The sequence below is a fragment of the Sinocyclocheilus rhinocerous genome, unplaced genomic scaffold (genome assembly GCF_001515625.1).
Source record: "Sinocyclocheilus rhinocerous isolate Xijiao unplaced genomic scaffold, SAMN03320098_v1.1 scaffold1110, whole genome shotgun sequence".
Classification (NCBI taxonomy): Eukaryota; Metazoa; Chordata; class Actinopteri; order Cypriniformes; family Cyprinidae; genus Sinocyclocheilus; species Sinocyclocheilus rhinocerous.
In genome coordinates this window covers 583474-609045 of record NW_015653168.1, presented here as the reverse complement: position 1 = coordinate 609045, position 25572 = coordinate 583474, and the positions used below count along the sequence as shown (strand labels likewise).

The 25572-nt window shown below is 38.7% G+C and overlaps 1 protein-coding gene across 1 annotated transcript in view; it reads left to right on the top strand.

The window, feature by feature from the left end:
- The window catches only part of nr2f2 (nuclear receptor subfamily 2, group F, member 2), a 134783-nt gene extending 123820 nt beyond the window's left edge, over window positions 1-10963 (top strand). Inside the window, exons 4-5 of the mRNA XM_016521726.1 lie at window positions 10423-10592; window positions 10954-10963. Of these exons, the coding sequence (XP_016377212.1) occupies window positions 10423-10592; window positions 10954-10963 (180 nt within the window). The remainder of the gene's footprint in view (window positions 1-10422; window positions 10593-10953) is intronic.
- The last annotated feature ends 14609 nt before the right edge of the window (window positions 10964-25572 follow it).

Here is a 25572-nt window from a genome sequence, read left to right as displayed (position 1 = left end):
GGTGAGTTATCACTCTGTACCACCTCAGTCTGAGAGATTATCCTCTTCCCATGGACCGCTAACCACACTAGGCCTTCTCACTGAGCTCTTCAAGCCACAATATAAAAAGCTGTACATTCAGCACAAATGTAATGCACTTAAAGCATGCCACAAGTAAGCACATCCAGCGGCACAATGGGCAGGATATGGGTTTTTCCATGCTTTCACAAAGTGAACAGAGAGTTGTTCCAGTCAGAAATGGAGCCGCTGTGTCTAGGGATATGATACTTTTGAAGAGGAGTGAAAACATTTTTAATAAATTTTTGACTAACCCTGGCCTTTTATTTACCTTAACAAGGAATTTTATTTATTTATTTATGAAATGCATTTTGCTTTGTATATGCCACTTTATGATTATTTAGACTACAATGAAAACAACATAGTATGGACAAACTATGGCTGTGTCGCTCAAGGAGGAGCCAAACAGGGGTGATTCAGAAGCAAATACTTTTTAATAAAGTAATAAAATTAACAGCTAATTTGATGTCTTTGATATTTATTCCTTGAACACACATACATATATTAACCAATATTTTATTTTTTATTAAAATTGTATTAAATATTAAAGCAGTAATACATGAGCAAGCATGTGATACTGCTTTTATACAACGGTTCAATGGACACATATGTAAATGAGAAAAACCAAAGACCCTCTTGTGTGTGGAACTACTTTCATTCTTACCCATTACAAATTCGTAAACATCAAGTTACAGCGAGAAGCCACGTTTTGGACCAGAGATGACATTGGAGTAACAAGGAAACATCATGACTGTGTGATATTACATTCATACAATTGTTCAATGCACAAAAAAGTAAATAATGAGTAAAATCACATTTTAGACACAACACTTCCAGACAACATAACTTTTCTCTGCTCTTGCTCTAGCAAAAAAATAATAATAATTCCACCAAAGTCAGTAGGACCACTGCAACCCCTTCCTTATTGATTCAAGTATTTTTAACAATTATGTGAATAATTAAATGAATGACTCATAAAGACAATCACTTAACGCCACCTACTAGCGTAGTGATGTAAACATCTGCTAGAAGGACCGAAATAAATAAATAAATAAATAACACAAGCATAGTATCAGCAATGCCTCTGAAATGAGAGAAACTTAAAGATTTTCTGGGTTTTTACTTTTAGTCTGGTTGTACTCTGTCCATCTGACTCGGGGCTTCACATTAACCCCATTAACTTTCTGTCTTTTGCACGCTCATACCTCTCTAGGTGGAACCTGAACCCTGCAGGCCCAACACTAATTAGAACAATTCATATATTTAGCAGTAGGCTTCATATTGCTTGTGAGACAACCTTTCCCATGCATTACTCACCTGCTCAACACACAGGTTGCTGATTTACAGCAAAACATCAGAATATTATTTAAAGCCTTATGGCTGTTAGTTACTGTAAGTCACTTGAATGTTGTTTGTATTGTATATTTACAATATGCATCAGTCATTAAGGTTTATATTAAGCGCCTTCAAAAAGACATTTTGGGAATGTGTGCTTTTATTCATTGGAGCTTGTGCCACATAAGATCCTAACTTGTATGAGCAACTGGGGAGCAGAAGGAAATATAGGCATGCTTCCATCAGTCTCTGACTAGCTGAGACTCAATAAGACTAGCCCACTAAGAGCCCCTCTGTTGCCTGATGGCAGGGCCAGGCAGAGCAGTGTACCTAATGCCCCTGTTTCATTGATCTTTCCCGTAACTGCAGCCCTCCACACAAACCCACACTATCTAGACTGGGGAGTGCTCCTGGGCACCCCCCACTTCAAAGGTGCATATTTACTCTTGGAAATTTAGAGAAAGTGCAGCTGTGGATGCATCCAACAACCACAATCAATAATGGGGCTGGTCCTCCTGACCCACCCTGCTGGCTAATAAAGTGCTTCTCAAGCTTGGTGGTTTTTCCTGCCAGTCTTTTAAGGTTGGCTCCATGCAGCACTTAGAGGTTCCTTTCCTTTACCTCTTCTCGTAAACAGAGTTGCGTGCATGGTTTATTTGTCCTAATATTTATTTATTTAGCTTTATTTTTTTATTTTCAATACATTTACCTGTACTGTACTAGGCAGCTCACCCATTCTGGTCATGTAGTAGACTTGTCCATGTGTCGTTTATGAGGTTTAGTTCCTTATCATATCCCAGATGCAAATGTGTCCAACACAAATGTGCATTAAATTCTTAGCATTGCTGCAAGGGGTGCGGAAGCGGGAATGCTTAAATGTCTTCCTTTATGGTCAGTTTTCCAACCAGGGGCGAATCTACCGGGATGGCAACTGCCACCCTAAGAAAAAGCTGTGCCATGCCACCCCAGAATTATCACAAAATAAAATATAAATGTAAGCAGTGTTTCATGTGCTACTTTTCAGCCGCGGCGATGACAGAGTAACGCAAAATAATGGCAAAAAACACGTCTTTTAATAAACTGTGCACAATGGTTGCACGCTCACGCAGCGTGACAGTGTGGTCGGCTTCATTAACAAATGACTAAGTTTTGAAAATGTGTGTAAGCAGTTGCAAAAACCTGTAAGAAAAGCTGTAATAACTAAATTGAAAAGTTTGAAAGACACATTTATGCTGGCTTGTCTTAAATTCTTGTTTAAAAAACGTAAATGGTTTGGTCAGTTAGATGTTCTAGATGTTTGCTAAAGTGTTGCTAGTTGGTTGCTAGGATATTCTGGGTGGTTGCTAGGCTCTTGCTATGCAGTTGCTGGGGTGTTGCTAGAGTATATGGTTGATAGAGTTTGTTCTGGGTGATTACAGACATTCCCACCTCTGTTAATAACAGAAAATCAAACATTGTTTTCAAAACTGATCCAGTTTCAGTGCTTTGATATTATTGTATTTCTTTCTAATGTTAGGACATTCAAAAATGTTTGTTGCTCTTAAACTTGCACTAAACGTGATTATACCATCTAAGTAGCCTGTAATTTTAATAGAACCGCATGTCTTCTTTAGTGATACAAGCTCAGAAACATTTATAACCTGTTGGAAGTTTTTTACATTGTGTATTGACTTGGTGCAATGATGGATATTAAAATGTTATTTATTTTTCATTTTAATCAGTACAGATGATTACTTAATGGTAATACAATATTTGTGAACACAACTGTGTATGTCAGACCATAAATCCCCAAAAACTATGCATGGGGGCTTGCTTTGGTGTTGCCACCCCTTTGCCACCCTGAAAATTATTTTCTAGATCCGCCCCTGTTTCCAACCCAGGTTCATTATAAAAAATGTGCATGTGACGACATCTCTTTAAAATTATACGGACCCTTTTCACAGACTGTAATGATGCATTTTCACAGTTATTAACACCATTATTGTAACAATGTTGTTGTTTTTAATTTTAATGTACATTTATATAACACTATAGCTTGTGTTTTCTTAATTTGCTATTTCATTATATTATATTGGGGAAAAAATCCTACGATGGTAAAACTTCTACTCAACTGCGACGACTACCCTTACGAAAAAGAAGTTTATTCAAGTGTGCTATTAGTATACTTCTTTTGAACTAAACATAGGAAAGTATACTTTTAGTCTACTTTTTATGTACTTCTCAGAAATGGGCTTTATGTACTTCTCAGAAATATACTTAAAATGACATTTAAGTATACTTGACTTATACTTAGAAAAAGTCTAAATATATTTTAGCTATACTTGTGCTCCTAGAATCTGTGTTTTCATTGTTATATGGTAGGGGGCGTTATTACACATCTTCTGTACAGAATTAAAAAAAAACACAAGTGAAGAAGAAACCGAAACAACAGATGCTTCCACATGTAATCTAACACGATCATTAGACATAAAACAGCATCAAAACTGTGTAACGTTATGGAATAAAATGTCGACCAATGAAGAGGTAATAATGACTGTCAAGTCATTGTATACTTGTATGTAGTATACTAAAGTATACTTAAAATATACTTGAACTTTACTTAAGTATACTTAATAAAATAAACTTGAAGTATGCTACTTTTTGGTAAGGATAAATGGGTCCATTACCTTGCTTGTTGCACTTTTCGCGGCACTTTCAAAGTGAAATGTCCAGTAAGTGGCGCTGGTTGGTAGTTTTGTGTATAGCAGCAGTTCGGAAATGAAATTCCCGGATTAGTGGCGCCAACAGGTTTTGCTCTATTGCGTTTACTAAACCCTACCCTAAACCCTAAACCCTAAACCCTAAACTGATTTTGGTAACGAAGCAAACATGAGTTAAAAACATACTTTCTGAAGCAACCGTTCCATTTTAGCTTGTTTCTACAAATGTTTTGTTAAGGGTTGTGGCTCGTGTTTCACGGGACCTTTTGCCTATGCAATCTGCATCGTAAGAGCAACATTGTAGCCCTACCAGGTGAGGTACCGAGCAAGTTTAATACGTAAGAAAAGTCATGCATATGGAGCTGGTTATGTGGTGCAAACATCAAAATCTAGACTGACAGTTCAAATCATGCACTATGGTAAAAATGTGTTGAGGCTGTAACATGATATCATTTAAGAACCAAGTGAAAATAAGTCTTTCCTAATTTGCCCCCTAATCATAATTTTTGTGAAAAAGTATAAAAGTTGTTGGTGTTCTACAGGCACTAGTGTTCATTTCAGCAAAAATCTGCAGTGATTTATGTATAGGGTACTTTCTTGTTTTTGTTTTATTGTTTTTGGAGTTTTTGTAGGTAGAAGAGCATATTTTCCAATGGGCCTACGTTGCGATTTTCACTTTTAGGTCAGTCTATTGCAGAGCAACAGTTTGAAGAGTAGGTTAGGCTACTTAAAGTTAATGTTTGTAGCATTTTACTTGAATAATAACACATCTAGTTTAGTGTATTTTAATGGATCGCCCCTATAATTATTGAGGTATGTATTGCCAGATGAATGAATATTAAATTGCTAAATGTTTAATCCCTCTATTTCATAGTGATGAAATTCTAAATGAAGCACGCTTGATATCTCCTGGTGTCTAAAGTCTCTTGATTGTCTACCGAAGCTTGTTATAAACGCTTTAATTTCTTTCATATTTCGGAATGTGTGGATTATGTTTTTTTAGCAGATCTTGCTAAAGTCTCATGCTGAGATCCACATAATCATAATTGTCTCTGACACTTCACTGAAACAAATGTGTATTAAGGCAGAGGATTGGGATGGGCCTTCTGCAGCAGTGAAATTGAGACAATCAAAATCTTTTGTAATTACGTGCAACAATATTCTAATTACTGATGATTACAGATACTCCATGCAGCTTGCTTTCCCTGTAGGCAACAATTAGAAAAATATATATCAGCTGTGTTTTTGTCAATCATTTCATTTATAGTTGAGCCTGTTAACGTGGCACAGTTGGAAATTTATTTTAGAACAATGAAAATGCGATTGTCCTCTTTGTGCAGACTATGTTTAACTTTAATACAGCTTACTGAAGTCGAAATGCTTAAAATGGCCTTCATTTGCATAGCTATTTATTTCAGAAGAATTCTGCAGCACTTGTGAAAGAATTTCGCTATTTTCCCTAATTAAGCTCACAAGATGGATTACCCACCCCCCTTATTTAGAAAGAATACACAACCCCTATACTGTAAAACAACATCTGTCTGCAGATCTCCAGACAGGAATTCATAACATTGTCTTCTGTTTTTAGTTTGAGCGAGTAACTGCGCACCCTTGTGAACTCATCGTATTTATGTACGGAGTTAACAATGCGTACTAAATGGACCCTCATAGAGTTCTTTCAAGTGTGTATATGGATAATGTTATTAGTGATATTAAGGGAAACAAATCAGGCCTTTTTTTCTCACATTTGACTTAATCGTTTTACTGGAAACCCTTGAGGAGCTTAAGAGCATTGAAGCTAATATGCAGATGTAAGAAAATATAGGTTTTTCTTATATAGTTTATAGCGTCATTATGCCAGGCTCAGTCACGCATCACTATCAGTAATCCTGACTATTGAATTATTCCCTTTCACTTTCTCTTTCTTTATCTTTCACTATTCATATCTCTCTGTCTCCCCATGCTTTTCTTACATGTTGACAGCCGCTTGTTAATAGGTATCAGTTTGCAGTGCGTGAGACTAGAGGGATGTGTGGTAATCATTTTCATCTCAGCACTGTTGGCAGGCTCTTCTCTCTCACTATGCCGGCAGACACTTGCCGTTGAGTGGCTGTCAGGCAGAAAGGGTGTGTGGGATGTGGGAGCAGGTAGCACGGGTCATGCTCCTTTCTCTCCAAAAGCCGCTCCAGCTAAAACCTTAAGTGGTATTTTAGCTACCTGCACTGTCACAGCTGACACTCTCCACTTCTATAACGAGGAGACCACCGGAGCTGCAGCCAACTCTATATTACCTCTCTACCATGGGCACGTCTGCCAATATGTGTCTGTGTGCATATGTGTGTAATGGCAGGACATTATGGTCACATCCCTCTTCAAACAAAACTATTCCAATGGGCACGTCTGCCAATATGTGTCTGTGTGCATATGTGTGTAATCGCAGGACATTATGGTCACATCCCTCTTCAAACAAAACTATTCCGTCAGATTTTCAGTCATATAAAAAAAAGGCATTAAAAATGGCATTTTTTTTGTCAGAGGCCAGCTGAATTTGTCAATGTTAATATAAGAGCTGATGAAATAGTCAAAATGCATGATTGACATTATATATACGTAATTATCTACGTATACATACATATATGCACTTAATTATATTGTGTATTTATAATACTCATACTCTTTACAATTATTAATATTATATGCACTTAATTATATTATTAATATATATGCACTTAATTATTTTGTGTATTTATAATACTCATACTCTTTACAATTATTAATATGTAATATAATTAATAAATTGTAAATACTAAGAAAATTATATCTTAAAATTCAGAAATTATATATACAGTATCTCACAGAAGTATAGTATGTATATATAGTAAGAAAATTACATAAAGTAATATATAAGACTGTGTGTGTGTGTGTGTGTTTGAACTTATATATGCATATATTTTGTAAAGTATTTTAATGAATTTTAAATTGTATTAATTAGTATAATTATTTTCTAGAAATATTTTCTTGAAGAACACAAAAGTATTATTTTGTCAGTGTTTCACAGTCTGTCATGCTCCATAGCAAATTCATGTCTGACAACAAGGCAAAGTTTCACGTTCCTTAAACACATAAAAACTCATGTTCACTCTCCCATGTATCATCCTCACATATGCGCCTGCTGTGGCACCCCTGAATATATAGAGTGCAGCCTCATAAATGGATCACATCAACAATCCTTCAGGCTACATGTCTGGAGGCTCTGAGAGGGTTTAGTCAATGAGCAGCGAGTGAGTTGTTGTGCGGCACAATCGGAGGCACTCTGTCATCATTGACTTTGTTGCAGCTGTGACGGATGTGCTGCTGAATAGCTGGTGGATCTGGTTAAACACGATGAATGAAAGATTTACAGCCACTGGTCAGCAAGGTTTACAGAGGTCCCTGCAATGCTCCACTGGTTTGTTTTGTGTTCTGCTCTGCGTAGTGTTAAAGCCCAGGCAAATTGCTGAGGTGGTAATTGGCCCTGAAAACCCGGAGCAAAAGGTGACTTTGAAGCGAAAAAAAAGGCAATTTATTAGGATGACATTTTGGACTTCTTACTGATGGGGGGGGGGCAAGCATTGCTTTGTGGCAGTAAATTGACATTCATCTGCTGGCAATATGTTAGTCAAAATGAGTTAAAAATTGTGTTGCTCCAAAGGTTGATGTGCTGACTTTCGTAAAGTGGGGACACCAAAAACCCATTTGCCAAGAAAGTTAGGAAAAGTACTTTTTAGATGGTATTTCCTAACTTTTAAATTTTTTTAAAACTTCGGGCACTTTTATGTCACAAGATTTGACTTCCATTATAACTAATACATATTAAAAATAACTAGTTGCTTTTGATCTTAAAATAAGAAAATCCACCATACAGATATAAATGATTTAAATACATGTTATTATATAAACTATACGTTGTTTTAAATATAATTTAAAATATAATAAAAATTCACAAAGCCATTCAGTATCTATAGTGTGAAATTAAAATGCATAGTTCTATTTATTTCTGTGAATCATTATTATTATTTCATACCAGGAAAAAATATATAACAATTATATATATATATATTCATTAAATAATTAGTGAGAGTGTGAAAAATGTATTTTAAGAGATTATTTAATACCAAGTGCACTCCCCTATGCATTTACTATGCAGTCTGTTATGTATAAGTTATGTATTTTGTTAATATATAGGACATTAATTATACAATAAAATAAATTCACTGTGTAAGTGAGAATCAGTAAACAATATTTTATTGTTTGTTATCCTGAAACTGCAAGCAACAGTGTGTATTTCTCACTATAGGAACAAAAAAGAGCAGGAAAAAAATGAAGAAAACAAAGACATTCTGCTTGGATTTTTAGATGCAGTAGACACTCCCAGTGTTCCAGTTACTCCCTGACAATTATTCTGAATTAATGCAGGTTCTTCCCCAAGTTCAACAAGCAAAGCCCTCCTAGTGTACGTTGTGTTATCTAGCAACAAAACTAATTAGCAATCAAAATCTCAAGCTGCTCCAAGAGGTTATCTCCCTAAACAAAAACCGCATATGAAAGAGAACAACGAGTTGTGTGGACGCGAATTGGCTTCTGCTCGATATGTTACAAGCTCTCGCAACCCAGACCCACAATCTTTTGAGGGATACCCTCAAGTTCACAGCAACAAATGCACTCAATCACTAAGGGAAAAGCTTTTTCTCTCAATAGACCAATTACTGGTTTCTAAAAGCCTGGGGCATCCAGCAAACTTTGACACTTGGAAATAAAGACCAATCTGAGAGAGAAACATAACGGCTATTAAAATCTTTATAATTCTACAAATCGCAAGTGATTTGTTTTGCCCCGTGGCTTGTTCAGATAGATGCTTACCACTATTGCAGGGGTCATGAGTGTACCACAATGGAGGAGAGCAAGCTTATTTTTACCACTCAGCCTGAAAGGAAAGGCTGGTCTTTTTTCATGTGCCGGGTGCCTGAAACAGTCAAAGATCTCCTGTGTGTCATAATTGCCTGAAGTGAGGGAGCAAAGGCCCACGAATCCTGATAGAGGAGGGTGTCTTTCATCAGGGCAATGGAGTCAGAACTTCTTTTAAAGGATCATTGTCCGTTGAGGATTTTGCACCATATTTTGTATATAATAAAGCACTTTGAGAGAGATGCATGAGCGAGTAAACTCTCCACTTTTTTTTTCTCTGGTGCAGATGCCCTTTCATTCTCTTACACAAATTGATTTCCAAAAACTATCATGGTGTTGTTGTTGTTGTTGTTGCTGCTGCTGCTTTCATTATTCTTGCAAAGAGTTAATATTTCCCTTGAATTAATTACATTTTACAAGTTAAACATTGCATTTTTCCAGATACTATGTGAATTAATTAACCATTTACATAGTGGCGTTAGATTACTTATCTCAACAAAGTGAAAGCCCAAAGTGCCAGAGAGGGTCATGTAATTATGTATAAAATCACTCCAATAAAACATTAGCGTGTTAACTTTTGGAGTGCTCACACTCAGCTTTCAACTCCACATAATATAATTAGGAATCTACTTTATAAAAGCCCAAAATTAGATGCAGACATTAACAGTGTATGGGCTTATCCTGTGATGGTTTTAGGTTAAGAATGGCACTCTAACTCTGGCTGCCTCGCCGCTGGAGAGCTGATAGGCCCTCTGCAAGCAGATGAGGGCCCTGAATGAGGAGCCTCTCATACTCCTCTCTCTAATCACCGCCGTGTCCCCTGTGCCCAGCTGATGGACCACATGGGTCGCAGGAAGGGTGTCCCACCCATAAATCAGAAGGCTGGGGTGACAGCACACAAAATAGGTGAATTGTTCTTGGGATCCCAGGCCGACGACCATCCATGTCTCCGGAACACACGCTCCACCCCACCACGCTGTATTTTTCGCAGGGGGGATCATACAGATGCCACCAAACCAGCTTCTCTAACCCCCTCTCCCATCTGCTCCCACCCCTATGACTTCGTTCAGTCAAGCACTGTGTGTGTGTGTGTGTGTGTGTGTGTGTGAGTGAATGAGTTTAGGTATGGGGAAACAAAATGATGAACAATGTGGTATCATATTTAATATATAAAATATTTTAAGTTTGCATTTTAAGCACTTAATGTCCTTAAACCATAATGATTCTAGACAAGTACAATTTTATTTTTCAAATAAAAAACAATACTATATTAAAGATTTTTTTAAGTGAAATTAATACTTTTATTCACCCAGGAACCAGGATGCATTAAATTGATCAAAAGTGTCAGTAAAGACATTTATAATGTGAATTGTTCTTGGGATCCCAGGCCGACGACCATCCATGTCTCCGGAACACACGCTCCACCCCACCACGCTGTATTTTTCGCAGGGGGGATCATACAGATGCCACCAAACCAGCTTCTCTAACCCCCTCTCCCATCTGCTCCCACCCCTATGACTTCGTTCAGTCAAGCACCAGCTATGAACTGCTTCCAGAGTCAGTTACTGGTGTAATTGAAAGTGCTTTGTCATGGCTTTCAGGCCAACACTGATGGATGTGAAGTTGAATGAGCTTTAGGTTTTGTACAGGGGGAAGTCGGGGGGAGATTTATCATCTCTGACTCGTGAGGCCACCAGGAGCCATTGAAAGTGCAACCACCCTCTACCTTGCTGTGATCTGTTAATTATAACTTAGTTAACCTGGCCCGCTTAAATCACTGTGCTATATCTTGTCTGGCGAAGTTAAAGGGGAATATCAGCTTTTCTTTTTATTCATTAAATTTTTTTCACTCAGTAAATGGAGGAACGAAAAAATAGAATTGGAATTTTATTCTGCTTTTTCTTTGTGTTGCAACTAGGGAGAAATAGTCATGTAATGGAACCTTTATCGTCTCCAGATTTAAAAATTAGAGTAGAAAAACTGTTACTTTATGATAATACAATAAAAAAACTATTTAAAAATAATACATAGAAGCAATAACAATCAGGTATATCGTACATTCAGCCAGTCACCAGTCATTAGCATAAAATAAACCCTGATAGGATTATCAGGACCCAACACGGAGTAATAACATGTACTGTAGGATACTCACAAGTTAAATAAACACATGGACATGACATATTGATTTGATATTAAATAATGCCATAATTGTAATTGTACATTATACCTTAATGTTTTTGCTAAGAAGAAAATATCCAACTACAATATACAGTACAAAACAATTAGCTTAACAACAAGACGAATACTGTTATATATTAATACTGAAGTCCTCTGAGGTCATTTGCAAAACAATCACTAATTAAGGAGCAAGATGGCGCTAGATGTGGTTGTATGAAACAAGATTGCAAGTTTGGCTTTTGAAATGAGAGACATGAAAGTTGTGCCTGAAGTGAACTGATATATAGTGTTGAAAAGGTTGACACTAAGTATTATAAAATATCAGATTGTGTAATGACCAATCAGAATAGAGTATTCTATAGAGCTATGTAATCATAAAAATCAATATCAATTTAAAGGGATTGTTCACCCAAAAATGAAAATTCTGTCATTAATAATTACTCAGCCTCATGTCGTTCCAAACCTGTAAGGCCTTTGATCATCTTTGGAACACAAGTTAAAATATTTTAATGAAATCCAAGAGCTTTCTGATCCTGCATAGACAGCAAAGGTCCTACCATGTTCAATGCCCAGAAAGGTAGCAAGGACATCATTAAAATAGTCCATGCGGCATCAGTGGGTCAACCTTAATTTTATGAAGCTACGAGAATATTTTTTGTGCGCAAAGAAAACAAAAATAAATTATATTATTCAACAATTTCTTCTCTTTCGTGTCAGGCTTTGACGCGGGCTCACGACAGTACCACGTATGCGTGTGCATTCCTCTGCTTATAAACAGTCGCAGCGCATTTGTGTCCTACGTCCTACTTCTCCCGTGTCAGCAAGCGTTGTGGTACTCTTGTGAACGCACGTCGACTGACACCAAAGATGTGTGTGTGTGTGTGTGTGTGTGTGTGTGAGTGAATGAGTTTAGGTATGGGGAAACAAAATGATGAACAATGTGGTATCATATTTAATATATAAAATATTTTAAGTTTGCATTTTAAGCACTTAATGTCCTTAAACCATAATGATTCTAGACAAGTACAATTTTATTTTTCAAATAAAAAACAATACTATATTAAAGATTTTTTTAAGTGAAATTAATACTTTTATTCACCCAGGAACCAGGATGCATTAAATTGATCAAAAGTGTCAGTAAAGACATTTATAATGTTACATAACATTTCTAATAAAAATAAATAAACTGCTGTTTGAACTTTCTATTCATTAAAGTATCCTGCAAAAATATATCAAGGTTTCCCACACAAATTAAGCAGTAGCAGCAGCTTTGCCATTACCGGAATAAAAAAAATATATATAAAATATATTAAAATAAAAGGTTATTTTAATTCATAATGCTATTTCACAATATTAAACGTGACTTATTTCAAAAACAATCTTACCAACTCCAAACTTTTGAAGAGTAGTGTATATTGTTTTGGTTATAAACTTTATAAAATAAAATAGTTTGGTAGTCAGTTTTAATTCCTACCAAAAACTATATACTTAACTATAACCATATACTATATCTATGCACAGTGCACAAAAGTCTGGAATACACATTGCGACAGCCCCCTAAAAACACTGAGCTTATGTGTTATAGCACACACATGGGAAATACATAATTTGGATGAAACTCTTAGATCAGCACAGCTCGGCTTCCAAACAGGCCAGAACGAGTCGTGAAGCATTGGATGGTCTGCTGCACCTTGACACCCCGACCCGCAGTTCCTCAGGGTGAGGCCAAGTACATGTGGAACCTTCCATCCAGCTGCACAGGATCAGACGTACAGCATTTGAGAGACACCGCTAGGGACCCTGACATGCGGCATCAGTGGGTCAACCTTAATTTTATGAAGCTACGAGAATATTTTTTGTGCGCAAAGAAAACAAAAATAAATTATATTATTCAACAATTTCTTCTCTTTCGTGTCAGGCTTTGACGCGGGCTCACGACAGTACCACGTATGCGTGTGCATTCCTCTGCTTATAAACAGTCGCAGCGCATTTGTGTCCTACGTCCTACTTCTCCCGTGTCAGCAAGCGTTGTGGTACTCTTGTGAACGCACGTCGACTGACACCAAAGAGAATATATTGAATAAAAGACAACAAGCCAATCCATGACCCGACAGGCAGGCCTCCTAAGCCGGCCCCAGGTGACGTCTGGTCAGCCAAACACAAGGGCAGAGTCTGGGGAGTGTCTCCATGGGATTGTATAAACAACACTTCTGCAGAACTCATCTCCCACTGGATGCCAAATCTCGTTAATGTTTCATCTCCAAACCTTAAGAGTATCAGGAGTCATAACACATATTTGAGGAGGAAATATAGATGATGGACTGCAATTGTATTTTCTTGCCTTTCATATTATGGAACATTGAAAACACCCTGGGCACATTGTTATGATATGTATTTGGTGAGGTCCCCTAACAAGAAATCAATCGCTTTTTTACATTTAAAAAGCCTTGGTATGAAAATCCATTTCTACACGCAAACGATTAAGTCGTCGTTTTGTTAATACATGCCAATTAACAAACCAACATGTATTAAAAAAATACTAATCATAAAAGTGTAGTTATTTTTCGAATTTATAATATTACTGTACATCTAGTCATTTAAATGAGACACCAAGCCAATATATTTACTAAATACACACACGTGCATAAATATAGAAGCTACATGGCATAGTTTCATGCTAAGTGTATGCAACTCCAGGTGTCTGTGCATTCCTCTGCTTATAAACAGTCGCAGCGCATTTGTGTCCTACGTCCTACTTCTCCCGTGTCAGCAAGCGTTGTGGTACTCTTGTGAACGCACGTCGACTGACACCAAAGAGAATATATTGAATAAAATATTATCGTAGCTTCATAAAATTAAGGTTGAACCACTGATGTCACATGGACTATTTTAACGATGTCCTTACTACCTTTCTTGGGCCTTGAACATGGTAGTTCTGTTGCTGTCTATGCAGGTTCAGAAAGCTCATGACATGAGGGTGAGTAATTAATGAGATAATTTTCATTTTTGGGTGAACTTTCCCTTTAAATAATGTAAATAATAATAAAAAAACAAATATTCCCCAGACATTCAGGAATTAAGAAGTGTGACGAAAATGTACTGTAAAATCAAAGTCAAAAATTCGTATATAGCCTGTATAGCTTTGTGGGTGTTATGTCTCATTTCAAAAGCACATTCATTAGTTAAGCAGTTAAAAAGTACAACTTTCATGACCCACAATGCAAGGCTCAGGAATCAGTGCGTTCTCATTGTCTCCTTATTAGAGCACGCCCCCAGCTGCCTCAGCCCTGGCGAAGGGCCAAAGCGGGGCCAGCTTTGCTCTGATCTGGGCTTCTTTGTGAGGCGAGGAGTGTAGAAGTTTTGCTGGGGCTGCTGTCCTAGAGCCATGTTGGAATGTTAGAACAGCAGAGGAGGTGCAGAGGAGGGATGTGACCCTGCCGTGTGATGTGTGTGCAGGGGTCATGCCGTGAGGTTAGCCAGATTATAAATAAAGCCGAGCTTGATCTCTTTGCCATGGCGATGAGGAGACACAGAAAGGTGAATGCCAGCGCTAGAAGCAGAGTTGTAAAAGCCCACCCGCACTTGCTCCAAACCCTTGGCTCAAGGCACCGAGGCAACATATGTGAGATGGATGTTACTCTATATGGTGCTGGGTAGAAAAACCCAGTAGACCCTGTATCGAAAACGTGTCCTGTAGGCTTCCTAACCCTAAGTGCTCCAAAATCGGTTCAAGAATGATATTTGATACATGATAAATGTTAAAGGTGCTATCTGCAATAAATATTTTGTTTTTTCAATAGTTGCGTCTTAACAAGGAATGTAATCCAAAGAAAAAAGGGCCTTGTTGTAGTTTAGTTCTCGGCGCTCATGGGAGTAGTTTTTACATTCCATAAGAAACCCAGTTGGAATGCTAAGTCACAGAAGAGGTTGTCCAAAGCTCATTTGTTTGGCTAAAGGCAAATAAGTTGTGGGAGGTGAATGATTTTGGGTCATTGCGTGTATGTAGTTCATGGACAGAACCAGATAAAGAGCGGTATCACATTCACCAAGGCCCAACTGATCCAAGGAGACAGAGAAAGATAGAAAAAGAGAGCAGGAGAGGCAAACAAAATCAAGTCTACCTAAACTAGCCTCCTGAATATGCCTTGCTTAGACCCCTTGTTAACTTCCTGATGTAAAAACATTTTCTTTTATAATTCTTAAAGTGCAAGCATCCGATAACCATGTTTTAGTGTAGTGCAGTTTTTGACAACCTACTAATTATATACTGGATGTGGCGTTGTCCAGCTTTGTGTTACATGTCATTTAGTCTGTTCTTAAGAATGAAGAAATCCCCCAAGTAGAAATGGATAGACTGTTACCTTTGGGAAAATTAGCATGGTAAATGAATATTAACTTGCAGATGGTTGGGTATAGGGCACAGCAGTAGCTCCTAACTAACAATTGATTAACTTGTAAATTCCCATCGCCCAGCTGTTATTCAGGCTGTTTACCATAAAGAACAGAAAAAGGGGGCAGAGAGAGGATCCAGATGCTACGGGTACAGAGGCAAAGGCAATCTGTCATTGAGAACTAACACTGATGGATGCTGCTTTGAATGGGTATTGGTTTTAGTTAAATATGACAGAGTGAAGAATGATGTGTCATTGGTCACACAGGTCTGACAAAAACTCGGCACTGGGTTTATTTTCCGCCTAAGACTTCCTGACAATGTACCAGCAGCAAGTTAAGTCAAACAGTTTTCTTTTTCTTTTTTCCTTTTGTATGTGTGTGTGTGTGTGTGTTAAATGAGACACCAAGCCAATATATTTACTAAATACACACACGTGCATAAATATAGAAGCTACATGGCATAGTTTCATGCTAAGTGTATGCAACTCCAGGTGTCTGTTGTTTAAATGAGCACTGTCAGGTCACATTGGAGGTTATTGGAAAAAGGTCGAATAAATGTTAATTCATGTTAATATGGCAATTATATCAGCGTAACTAAAATGCACAATAGATCATTATTCAGGTATTGCTTGTAAACCACAGAATTTACAATACATTGCAATACATTGACTGTGAGTGTAAAACTATTTTCCCTTTCTGTGGTGTACTGGGAAATATACTTTATAAAACAGTATGGTATTCCTTGCAAATACATATGTTTTCAACCTAAACAGTGGGGAATTAAAGAAGACTAAATAGCCCAATCTGTAGGCGGATGTGAGATGCGGCCCTTTAAGAGCGAAGAGCTCTCTGATCGAAGCCCTTGAGGCTGCGCTGCTCTCGGACATAACCACCGACGGCAGCAGGTGAAAGAGTACAGGAAGAAGGACTCACTGCTTTGGTCGAAAGGTAGATGGGTGAAAGAAGAAAAGTAGCTGAGAAGCTTTTCAGCCGGTGAGTTTCAGATGGGAAGACTCTGGAGGAAACAGGAGAAAGCCATTAATAACCACAGTATCACGGTGATCCATTTGCATGGATGAGCTACAAGCGGATAATGAACTAGCCTTAACATTTCTCCTTTTCTCCGTGTAGCTGTCTCTTTGCCTCCTTCCAAGCTTGTAGAGCACCACTGGGAGAGCTCTCGCCTGTACAAAACAGCATGACAAATCAATGCCTTATTCCAAAATCAAGGGAAAAGGTTATTCTCTGTCTCCACGGGATTCGGCGCTCCCCTGTATCTTTTGCCCTCCCCTTCTCCATTTAAAAACCAAACAAACCTCAGTCTTACCCACATTCCCTAATTAAGTGTAGGGCAGTGGGGCGTTTTTTGTCTTTTTGGTTACGCTTGCAGTGCTAGTGTGGGGAGTGTGAAAACAGATCTGATGGACCGCAGGCCCCCGGCTCTACTCCGCCCAAGCTCCAGCAGGTACGGCAGCATGATTGACAGCTCTCAGGTCAGACAGACTGTTGTAGGGTGGGCGTTAAAGAGATTTGGAATGCCTGGGACCCTGATTGCTTTATAGCTGGGCTGTCAGAGCCATTGTATGGGTTGGTATTATTAGGGTTCGCCATGTCTCCCCGTCTGGGAGGCATCACGTTCGCTGCTCTCAACATAAAGAGGCAGCACCACACCATTTATATCTCTTCTTTCTCTTTGGCTGAAAGAAAGAGAGAGGGAGAGAGGGTGAGAAAGAGAAATAGAAAAAAGAAAAAGAAGGGAAACAGAATCGTTAGTGTCCCTTGGGAAAGCAACCAAATGCGGTGGAACTCACACCAAACGTTCTTTGTCTTTGACAATAGAGAATTTTCAATCAATAATGCAGCAGCTTGTGCAAAATACACAGATTCAATGAAGCTTATTTTTATTATATACTTAACAGGTAAAGAGTCAACAAAAAATATAATTTGTATTTATATAATTAATATTTAGCATCCTGCAATTTGAATTACAATGTTTTGTTTAAAGAAGAGATTTGTTGAGCAAGTACTAATTTCTTGTCAGATTTACAAATTATTTTGGAATTTTATTCCAACCAAAACTTATGTTGAAGATTCAAATTCTTCCCTTACGTTTATTTAATTTTTATTTTTTGGTTCTTAAAAAAGGGGAACCAGACAAGTGAAATAATACCTGAAATAAGCAACACATTATATTATGCATGTTGCATTTTAAAAAATAGTAATAATTAAGAAAAGCAAAAAGCATTCCCGCAATAAACATTTATGTTAATTTATAATGAAACATATGTTATCAAGTTCTTCCTTTGGCAGATTTTTCTCCAGTCATCTCATTCCCACAGGTAAAGATAGTGTGCATCGGTCCTAAAAAAAAACAAGCAAGAATACATGTTCTTTTTTTTACCCCCATCTCTTCCCTCCCCTCTTAATTCCCCAGGCGGGGATGACAGACTGACAGGTTGCTGGAGGTCAGTGGAGCAGTGGCCCTTCTCTCCCTGGGACTGGGCCGATAGTCCATACAGGTCCCCGGCACTCCTTGCTTCCTCATGTATTTTCGCTGGAACCCTGCCGATGACTCGATGGTGTACCAGCCTCCTTGGAGACATGACAATGGGCGGGGTGCTGCGTCGCCGACTCGCACCTTTCTGGTCAACGCCTTTCTGCATCCCTGTGGGGTAAGCCGGGGCCAGCACCACTCACTCACTCAGCCTATTCACCCCCCTTTCCCGCTAGCACATAGGACATCCCGGCTTCAGTCGGGCCCTGGCGCCCTGGCACGGTCAGCCCTGTGAGATTTGCCGGGATACGGCGCCTGAGATGTCGGTTCAGACCTGCGAGTCTGGGCAGGGCCTGAGAGGGGCGGCGGTGAGCTGGGACGGCCCAGACTGTGGCTGCAGATCATGCTCCATTATGTTTGGACTCAGGGGGTGTGAAAGCATTACGGTCCCCAACGTCTCTCCTCCTAAAAGATCATCAGTTGGCTGTAGCTGGAGGCGATTGTGGCCCCTAATTCACTTCATTATCCCCATGTCTTTGTTTGGGCTTTTTGGGATGTGCTTTTGTGGTACGCAACGTTACCGTATATTCCGTAACGTCTGGCGGCTTCTCTGATGGAAAACGTGTGAGGAATAGGCGGTAGCGCATCCGGTGCTGACACCGGTATTGATTCGAACAAGTCGTGACTCCTCCGCCACGTGTCTGTATGTCTTTTCATCTGAGAAATAAGTGTTAGTCTCTTCCTCACTGTACTCCATTGTGTCCTCAGCAGTTGCCATATTGATTTTGTTTTTTCTTTGAGTCCTCCCATTGTCTGTGCCCTTTACCACTGGGATTAATCTAATTGTTTATCTCTGAATCTTTTTCCTGCCTTCACTCCCTTCTGCCTCATTATGTGCCAAGATTTGACAAGTTGAGTCTCCACACTCTCCAATCGCATTTTACAACATGTCGATCTTCAGAACACTACAGATGGCCTGCCTCTCAACAGACCCTCCCACATGGAATGTAACAAACATGACAACGCTGCACATTCTAACATGGCAACACGCATACACGTTCACATGCGTACACAAACACACATCCACACTGGCATATACTGTTGGATGCACTCGAGCACACACACACACGCAAGCGTTCACACAAGCAACACGTTGCGAGATGCAGACGCGCACAGACGCACTGACCAACCCTTCGTGTTAATACGGGATTGAAAAAAAAATCTGCTTTTCCTCACATCCCTGTGAATTTCTAAGAGAAATTCCAGTGGGTGCACTCGAGGAGATGACAATATGCGCAACATCTCTGAACGCTTGTCAGTCCACGTGGTAAAGTCGACAGCATTGTAAGTGCACAATGCTGAAGAAATATATAAATAATGCCAGCCAAAAAGACAAAACTGTCAAAGAGCTTCGTCTCTCCAGACTGAGGGGACGTACAGGCAGCGATCTTTTTCCACTCGCTTTGTGTTTCATATTTTTTTCTCTCCCGTTGTTTTTTTCAACAGCATCCCGAACGCTCTTGGGCCCATGGAAGCCCTGTGGTCAGGTTTTATCAGTGAGTTAACTCTAAAGAAGTGGGCCAGATCAATACAGGCATTCTCTGAGAGAAGGGGTGCAGTCGGAGCCTTGTGCATGTAGATATGTGTGTGCGTACGATTGCCTTCAGGAGCAGATCGATGGGCTGACAGGGCTCCGCTTTGTTCTCACACAGTGCTCAGATGTTCGACGTGCTTTACATGATTGCTTAAAGGTTTTTGTTTGCCGTCTTGTTTGTTTGCTACATACTTTTTTTCAGTCTGCTTATTCTTCATTATGCACTTTGCTAGCACAGCAGAGTTTACAACTAGTTATTTTTTTTATTGTCAGGTTTCCTCTTTATAATAAAAGACTTCAGATATACGGCTCTACAGAACAATGGGGAACGCTTGTATTCTCGGATAGTAAACCAGTGGAAATCTGAGCACAGTGCTACATGTCAAACAGTATTGGTCATAGTGATACACGATTGACCCTTTGCTAAACCTTGCCTTAAAATGTTACGGACCAATTGAACCTTAGCAACTGTTGCCATCTGCCATTTTCTCGGCTTTTGCTCTATGGACAATCTGTCTTTATTTAATTGTAAACACAATTTTATGGAAATTGTCAAAAAATACATAAAAAAAATAAAAGTTATTTTCAGATTTTCCAATAAATCTTTCAAATTGTGTATTGAATTAGGTAATTTGAGTGTAGAAAGTTCACAATACCATAGTGAATATGTGGTAGGAACAGTTCTGTTAATGTGCATTAATTTGATTGCTTTCAAATTAGGCTTTTCTTTTTTCAGTTGACTGTCAGAAGCATTTGGCTCTATTAGCAGTCTCTACAGCTCTGTTAGCAGCCTTTTTTTAATCACGTTACTGCGTAATTTAACAATTTCGGCAGATAAAAGTGCTCAATTTATGTCACAATTCATTCATGCTTATAAGAAAAATATCCAATCAGTTTTTAGCACTTTAGGAGCACATAAAAAAAAAAATTACATTAATCTCTAGTTAATTACTATGTGATGTTCTACAAAGCTCATCTGAGTTAGCAACAGTAACAAAGAGGGGCGGAGCTAAGAAAAGGGTCAATTGCATTTTCATGTGATTTGTTACTTTAGAACACACATTGACTGCAATTTACGATAATTTTAGAATAGAATTTACTATTTCCAATATGTAGTAGTTGTAAATCATAAAAGAAAAGTAAATTACCCCTTCATACATAGTCACAATTTAATTTGCATGATAAATAATAATATCTACCCAAACTACTTTCAAAATAATAAGCAAAATCAACAGGCCTCTTGTACACAAAAACGAGATGTCGTCCAACAAAATTCGCCCACTCCACTTCTAAACAACTGTCATAATAAGTGCTTCCGAGAGTGGCTGAAGCTTGAGAATAAGTGTCCGCATACTTGCTGTGCACAATTCTTCATCTGAAGAACTATTTTCGTTCCCTGACAGGGTTGGCCTTTGACATCCTTTGTCATCTTTTGAGTCTAAAGAATTTATTTTTTTTTGCGCCAAATTCACCCACTTCCACTGTGGCCTGCATGGTCACCTAAAGCAAGTTAAGCACTTGCCTCTCTAAATAAGCTGCCTGAAATTACTTCTAATAAGAACTTGTGTGCGTAGGCTGGCCCTCCACTGAAAGGCGTTGACCACTGAGGACAAGTAGGTGTCAATAGATCTAGTCTCTGAGCCTATGGGACTTTGAGAAGCATGAGCTCTTCTTCAGGCCTTAATAAGACAGCACAGATGCGCCCTTGTCTGAGCATGGCCTCTGTGTCTTATTGTACTTTGGCCTCCCAACCACGGAGCCCCCTAACAGGGCAGGGCCGGGACCACTTTGGCTGTGTAAGAGGGTCTCATTAAGAGAGGCAAACGAAAACCGGGGTCAAGGTACATAAAGGTGCCCTGAGCTAAGGAGCATGCCGCTAAGATGAGCTAGGAGCTTCTCCACAGTTCAGGGCCGCCCCTCCAGACCTCTGGCCCTCCCTGCCGTGACCTCCTATCTCCAGCATTATTTGATGAAGCAGAGCTTGATAATTATTTTGCGTGGATGGAGAAGAGGGCAAGGGTGTGAAAGGAGAATGTCATTCGGAGGGAAAGGATAGCAGGGGATGACAGAGAAGAGAAAGAAAACCAGAAGAGGAGAGGAGAGAGAAGAGAAAAAAAAGATCAAAAGCAGGCCTTTCGCTTTTCATGCCTCAGAAGGCTCCAAAGAGGATAAGGAACAATCAGGCCTTGGGTCTCCTGTCCTCTCTGGCAATTAGACTCAGCTGATGAAGTGAATAGGATGAATGGCAGGGTTCAAGGCCTTTCTAGGATTCACACAACAGGGTGTGTTTTTCCCCTTCTCCTCCTTTATCTCTTTCTCCCCTCCGAGTGGCACAAATGCAGCTGAAATATTTCCAAATGAAGACAATGTGGTCCAAGGTGCCAAATCTTAATCACGGTGGCTGATGAGACTGAAGAGGAGAAAGAAAAGAGGGGAGGGAGGGAGAGAGGGTGTGAGAGCTGCTCAGGAGAACAAACACATACATTCAATGCAGTGCATCTTTGCACCTTATCAAACCCCCCTACCCCACCCCACCCAAAAAAAAAAGAAGGATTTACGTCTCAAAATCCCCTTTGTGCGTTTGCCGTTGTTCGGGTATACCAAAGAAAACAAATAAGAGCGAGGGAAAAATGCATCTCTCGCATCACGACAATCGCCACAGTTCTCTAGATTGAATGCACCTCGCAGATGGCGTTTTGTCTGAAACTGATAGTACGCTGAAAATCTGGATGTGAATGTACGGCGACTACAGACTCTAGGCATTCTAGGATAGATAATATTGCGTTTACCGCTCAATCCCGGAAATAAAATGCTATATTGTAAATCCACAACATGTGCTCTGTAATGACCGGGGACGGTGGAATTCGGCGAAATCCGCAATAACAATAAACACAGCAATCAGTCTCCCTTTAACCTTTACTCCTTTTTTTCTAGACCATTCCTCCTATTCTATTTCATTTAACCCAAACTTAATTTACCATGAGCGTGAGGCTTTTTTTCCCACCAACCCCTCTGGTGTGTTTTTTCAGCCATTCCTAATACAGTATATGGCAGTAAGTGGCTCCGGAGGCCCGGTCTATGCCGCCACACTGCACTAAAACCTTAAGATGCTTAGTGATATTCTTTAATCTGGCCCACTGATAATGTGTTTAAAGGAGCAATTCAGCTTTCCAAACTTTGAGGGTTCAAAGTCTCTGAGGCATGGGGTCAGAATGCCAATGAGCTAAATAAAGAGTAGCCAGAATGGGCTTTGGGAAGGATTTGAAACTTGGGCTTCTCAATCTCTTTGATCTAAATAGAGTTTCAGGCCACAATGATGCAGAATATCAAATGCTAAGAACTGCGACTCGGCCCGCATTTGCTGTGTTTGGTATGTTGAAGCCACGGAATGCTCAATAGTGTTTACATAATGAGCTTATTTCGGTGGTACATTTGGGTTGGGGGGCATTTTTATGGCATTGAAGAGAAGAGAAGAGAAGAGAAGAGAAGAGAAGTTGCTTGCATAATGCACTGGCTCTTAATTGTGCATCTTAAAAGAGTTCATATACTTTATTATTTATTAGTAACTTACATTAAGAAGTATTCTGTCTTTAATGGTGCACTCCTAATCTTTAAAGGATATATAATATGTTACAGTGAAGTGCTCCTCATATTATTGGTAAACAGTCTATTGTTATTAATAATAATATTTTAAAATGCTGGATTAAATTAGTAATTTGTATTTTAATTGAATTATCAGAATGTCACAATCAGAGCAAACTAATTTATTTCATTTTTAATTTTCATCCAGCCTTTAATTGTCATTGAGCAACTAAGTGAACAAAAATAATATTATTACCTCATAATTGACAGAAAGATCACTGAAGGACATAAAAAAGTGCTGCACCAACAACAGCTGATTACACAAAACAATACAGTATTTGTTTTTTATAAGAAAACAAATTTCAATCACTGTAATTGTTTAAATCAGAAGTCACCTTTTCCACAAGAAAATATTTACATTCTGCACAAAGGACAATTAAGGTTATGCTTCTGTTAGAATAAACCTAAGCTTGAAAGTGTATGTGATTACACATATTAATATTAATTTGACTATTTACATTTTTAAAAGCACTTCAATCTCTTAGACATTTTGATCTATGTTATTTTGTTACATAAGTCTGTAAGTGTATATAATGGAAAAATAAATCACGCAGAGTACAATTATAGTAATTAATTATAATAATTAATTAATTTAGGTTACAAAACTGTGTACTCCAGATCAGATTGTATAATATCATACCCCCATATATCCTAAAACGATCCCATTGTTTTAAATGACAGAGTCATTGATTCCATAATTGTACTTGTAGTTTGTGTGAAGATCATTCCGAATAACGCCAATGATATGTGAATGGGAAGTGAGGATACTCTAGATAATAGCTGTCTATTTTTAATTGTTCACATATTTTTTTCTTTTCCTCAGTGACATGGCCATTACTTGGCAGTCAACACTTATCGGCAAAATCGTCCAGGATTAATGGTCTAACTTGGGCTGGTAAAAAAATGTTGAAGTTGTCCCGATTATCAGTGAAGGAAAAAGAATAATGGTTATTTGTCATTGTGTTAGGCTGAAAGAAAGAGTAATCTAACAAAACACAAAGTTAAGTACACTATTAACCCTTCATCGGGAACACATTTAGTGGGGGAAGAGGATGCCCAGATTGCTTTGTGTACGGCTCTGTTGCTTTTCTATAGTTGCCAGTAGTGAGGCTTGAAAAAAGGACAAAGAGTCATCTCAATCTCCAAAAAAATTACCAAGGTTAGCACCCATTCAAAATTAGGACTTATATAATGACATCACTAGATAATCACATCTTGTTTACTTGAAGCATACAGCATATGAAAAGCCTATTTTGGAACCAAGGACATGAAAAAAATTAACATGTCCAAATGTATCTATTCATTTCCTATTTCAGACATACATTGCATGTATACATTATGTTTTTAGGGCACTTATTTCACAAATCAGCAGGATTTACCAATGTAGCTTGTTTGTCAAAATATATGCAGCATTCAATAACTGCAATCAGACATTTCCTTACATAAATAAGCAAGACGAATTCTGTATATACATATAGATATAAAAATAAATATTTCTAAATACATGTTTAATAAGTCCTCACTGTAAAGGATGCTATCGTACAAAGAAAGTCTGATTTGGTGCTTAGGGTTTACTTTATCAAGCCCTTAGTTGAATTCAGATGCATTATCTGACAATAAATGATATGAATCAGCTATAAGATTTCCCAGTATGATATTTAAAAGCGCTGAACACTACCGCCTGTAACCATGGTCACCCCAGCGTGGCCCACAGGACAGACAGGTCGTGACTTCTTGAGAGGGGGGCTATCTGTAAGGCAGTGTTTCCTCTTCATCCCAGCCGCAGAGAGCAGCCATGTCCCTGCCTCATTAATCTTTAACAATAATTTTTCTTGTCTCCCTCCTTGGAAGTATCTATTAGCTGCTCACTTCTATCTGTTTGTGGGCTATTTTCTTCCCTTTTTCCCCATGAATGTTTGATATATTGGAGAGAGAATGATTGTTAACTGCAATGAGGCCAGCCCATGGCCCCAGTAAGACAAATTGCTCTATAACGCATAAATGGCAGTCAATGATAACTCATTGTAAGGAGTGTAAGTGACTTCCAATGGAGTGGCTGGAGAAACTGAGAGTAATGTGGTGCATGGGTGAAAAATAGATGTTTGGTTCTCTGTAATTACTCCATTAGGGGGCTCTCTGTTAATCCACCAAACCACAGCAAGTGTTTTCACAGCAGTTCCCAGTAAATACAACTGGATGGAGACAAGAGGAGCCGTTTGTTTCCTTTATTTTCCTTT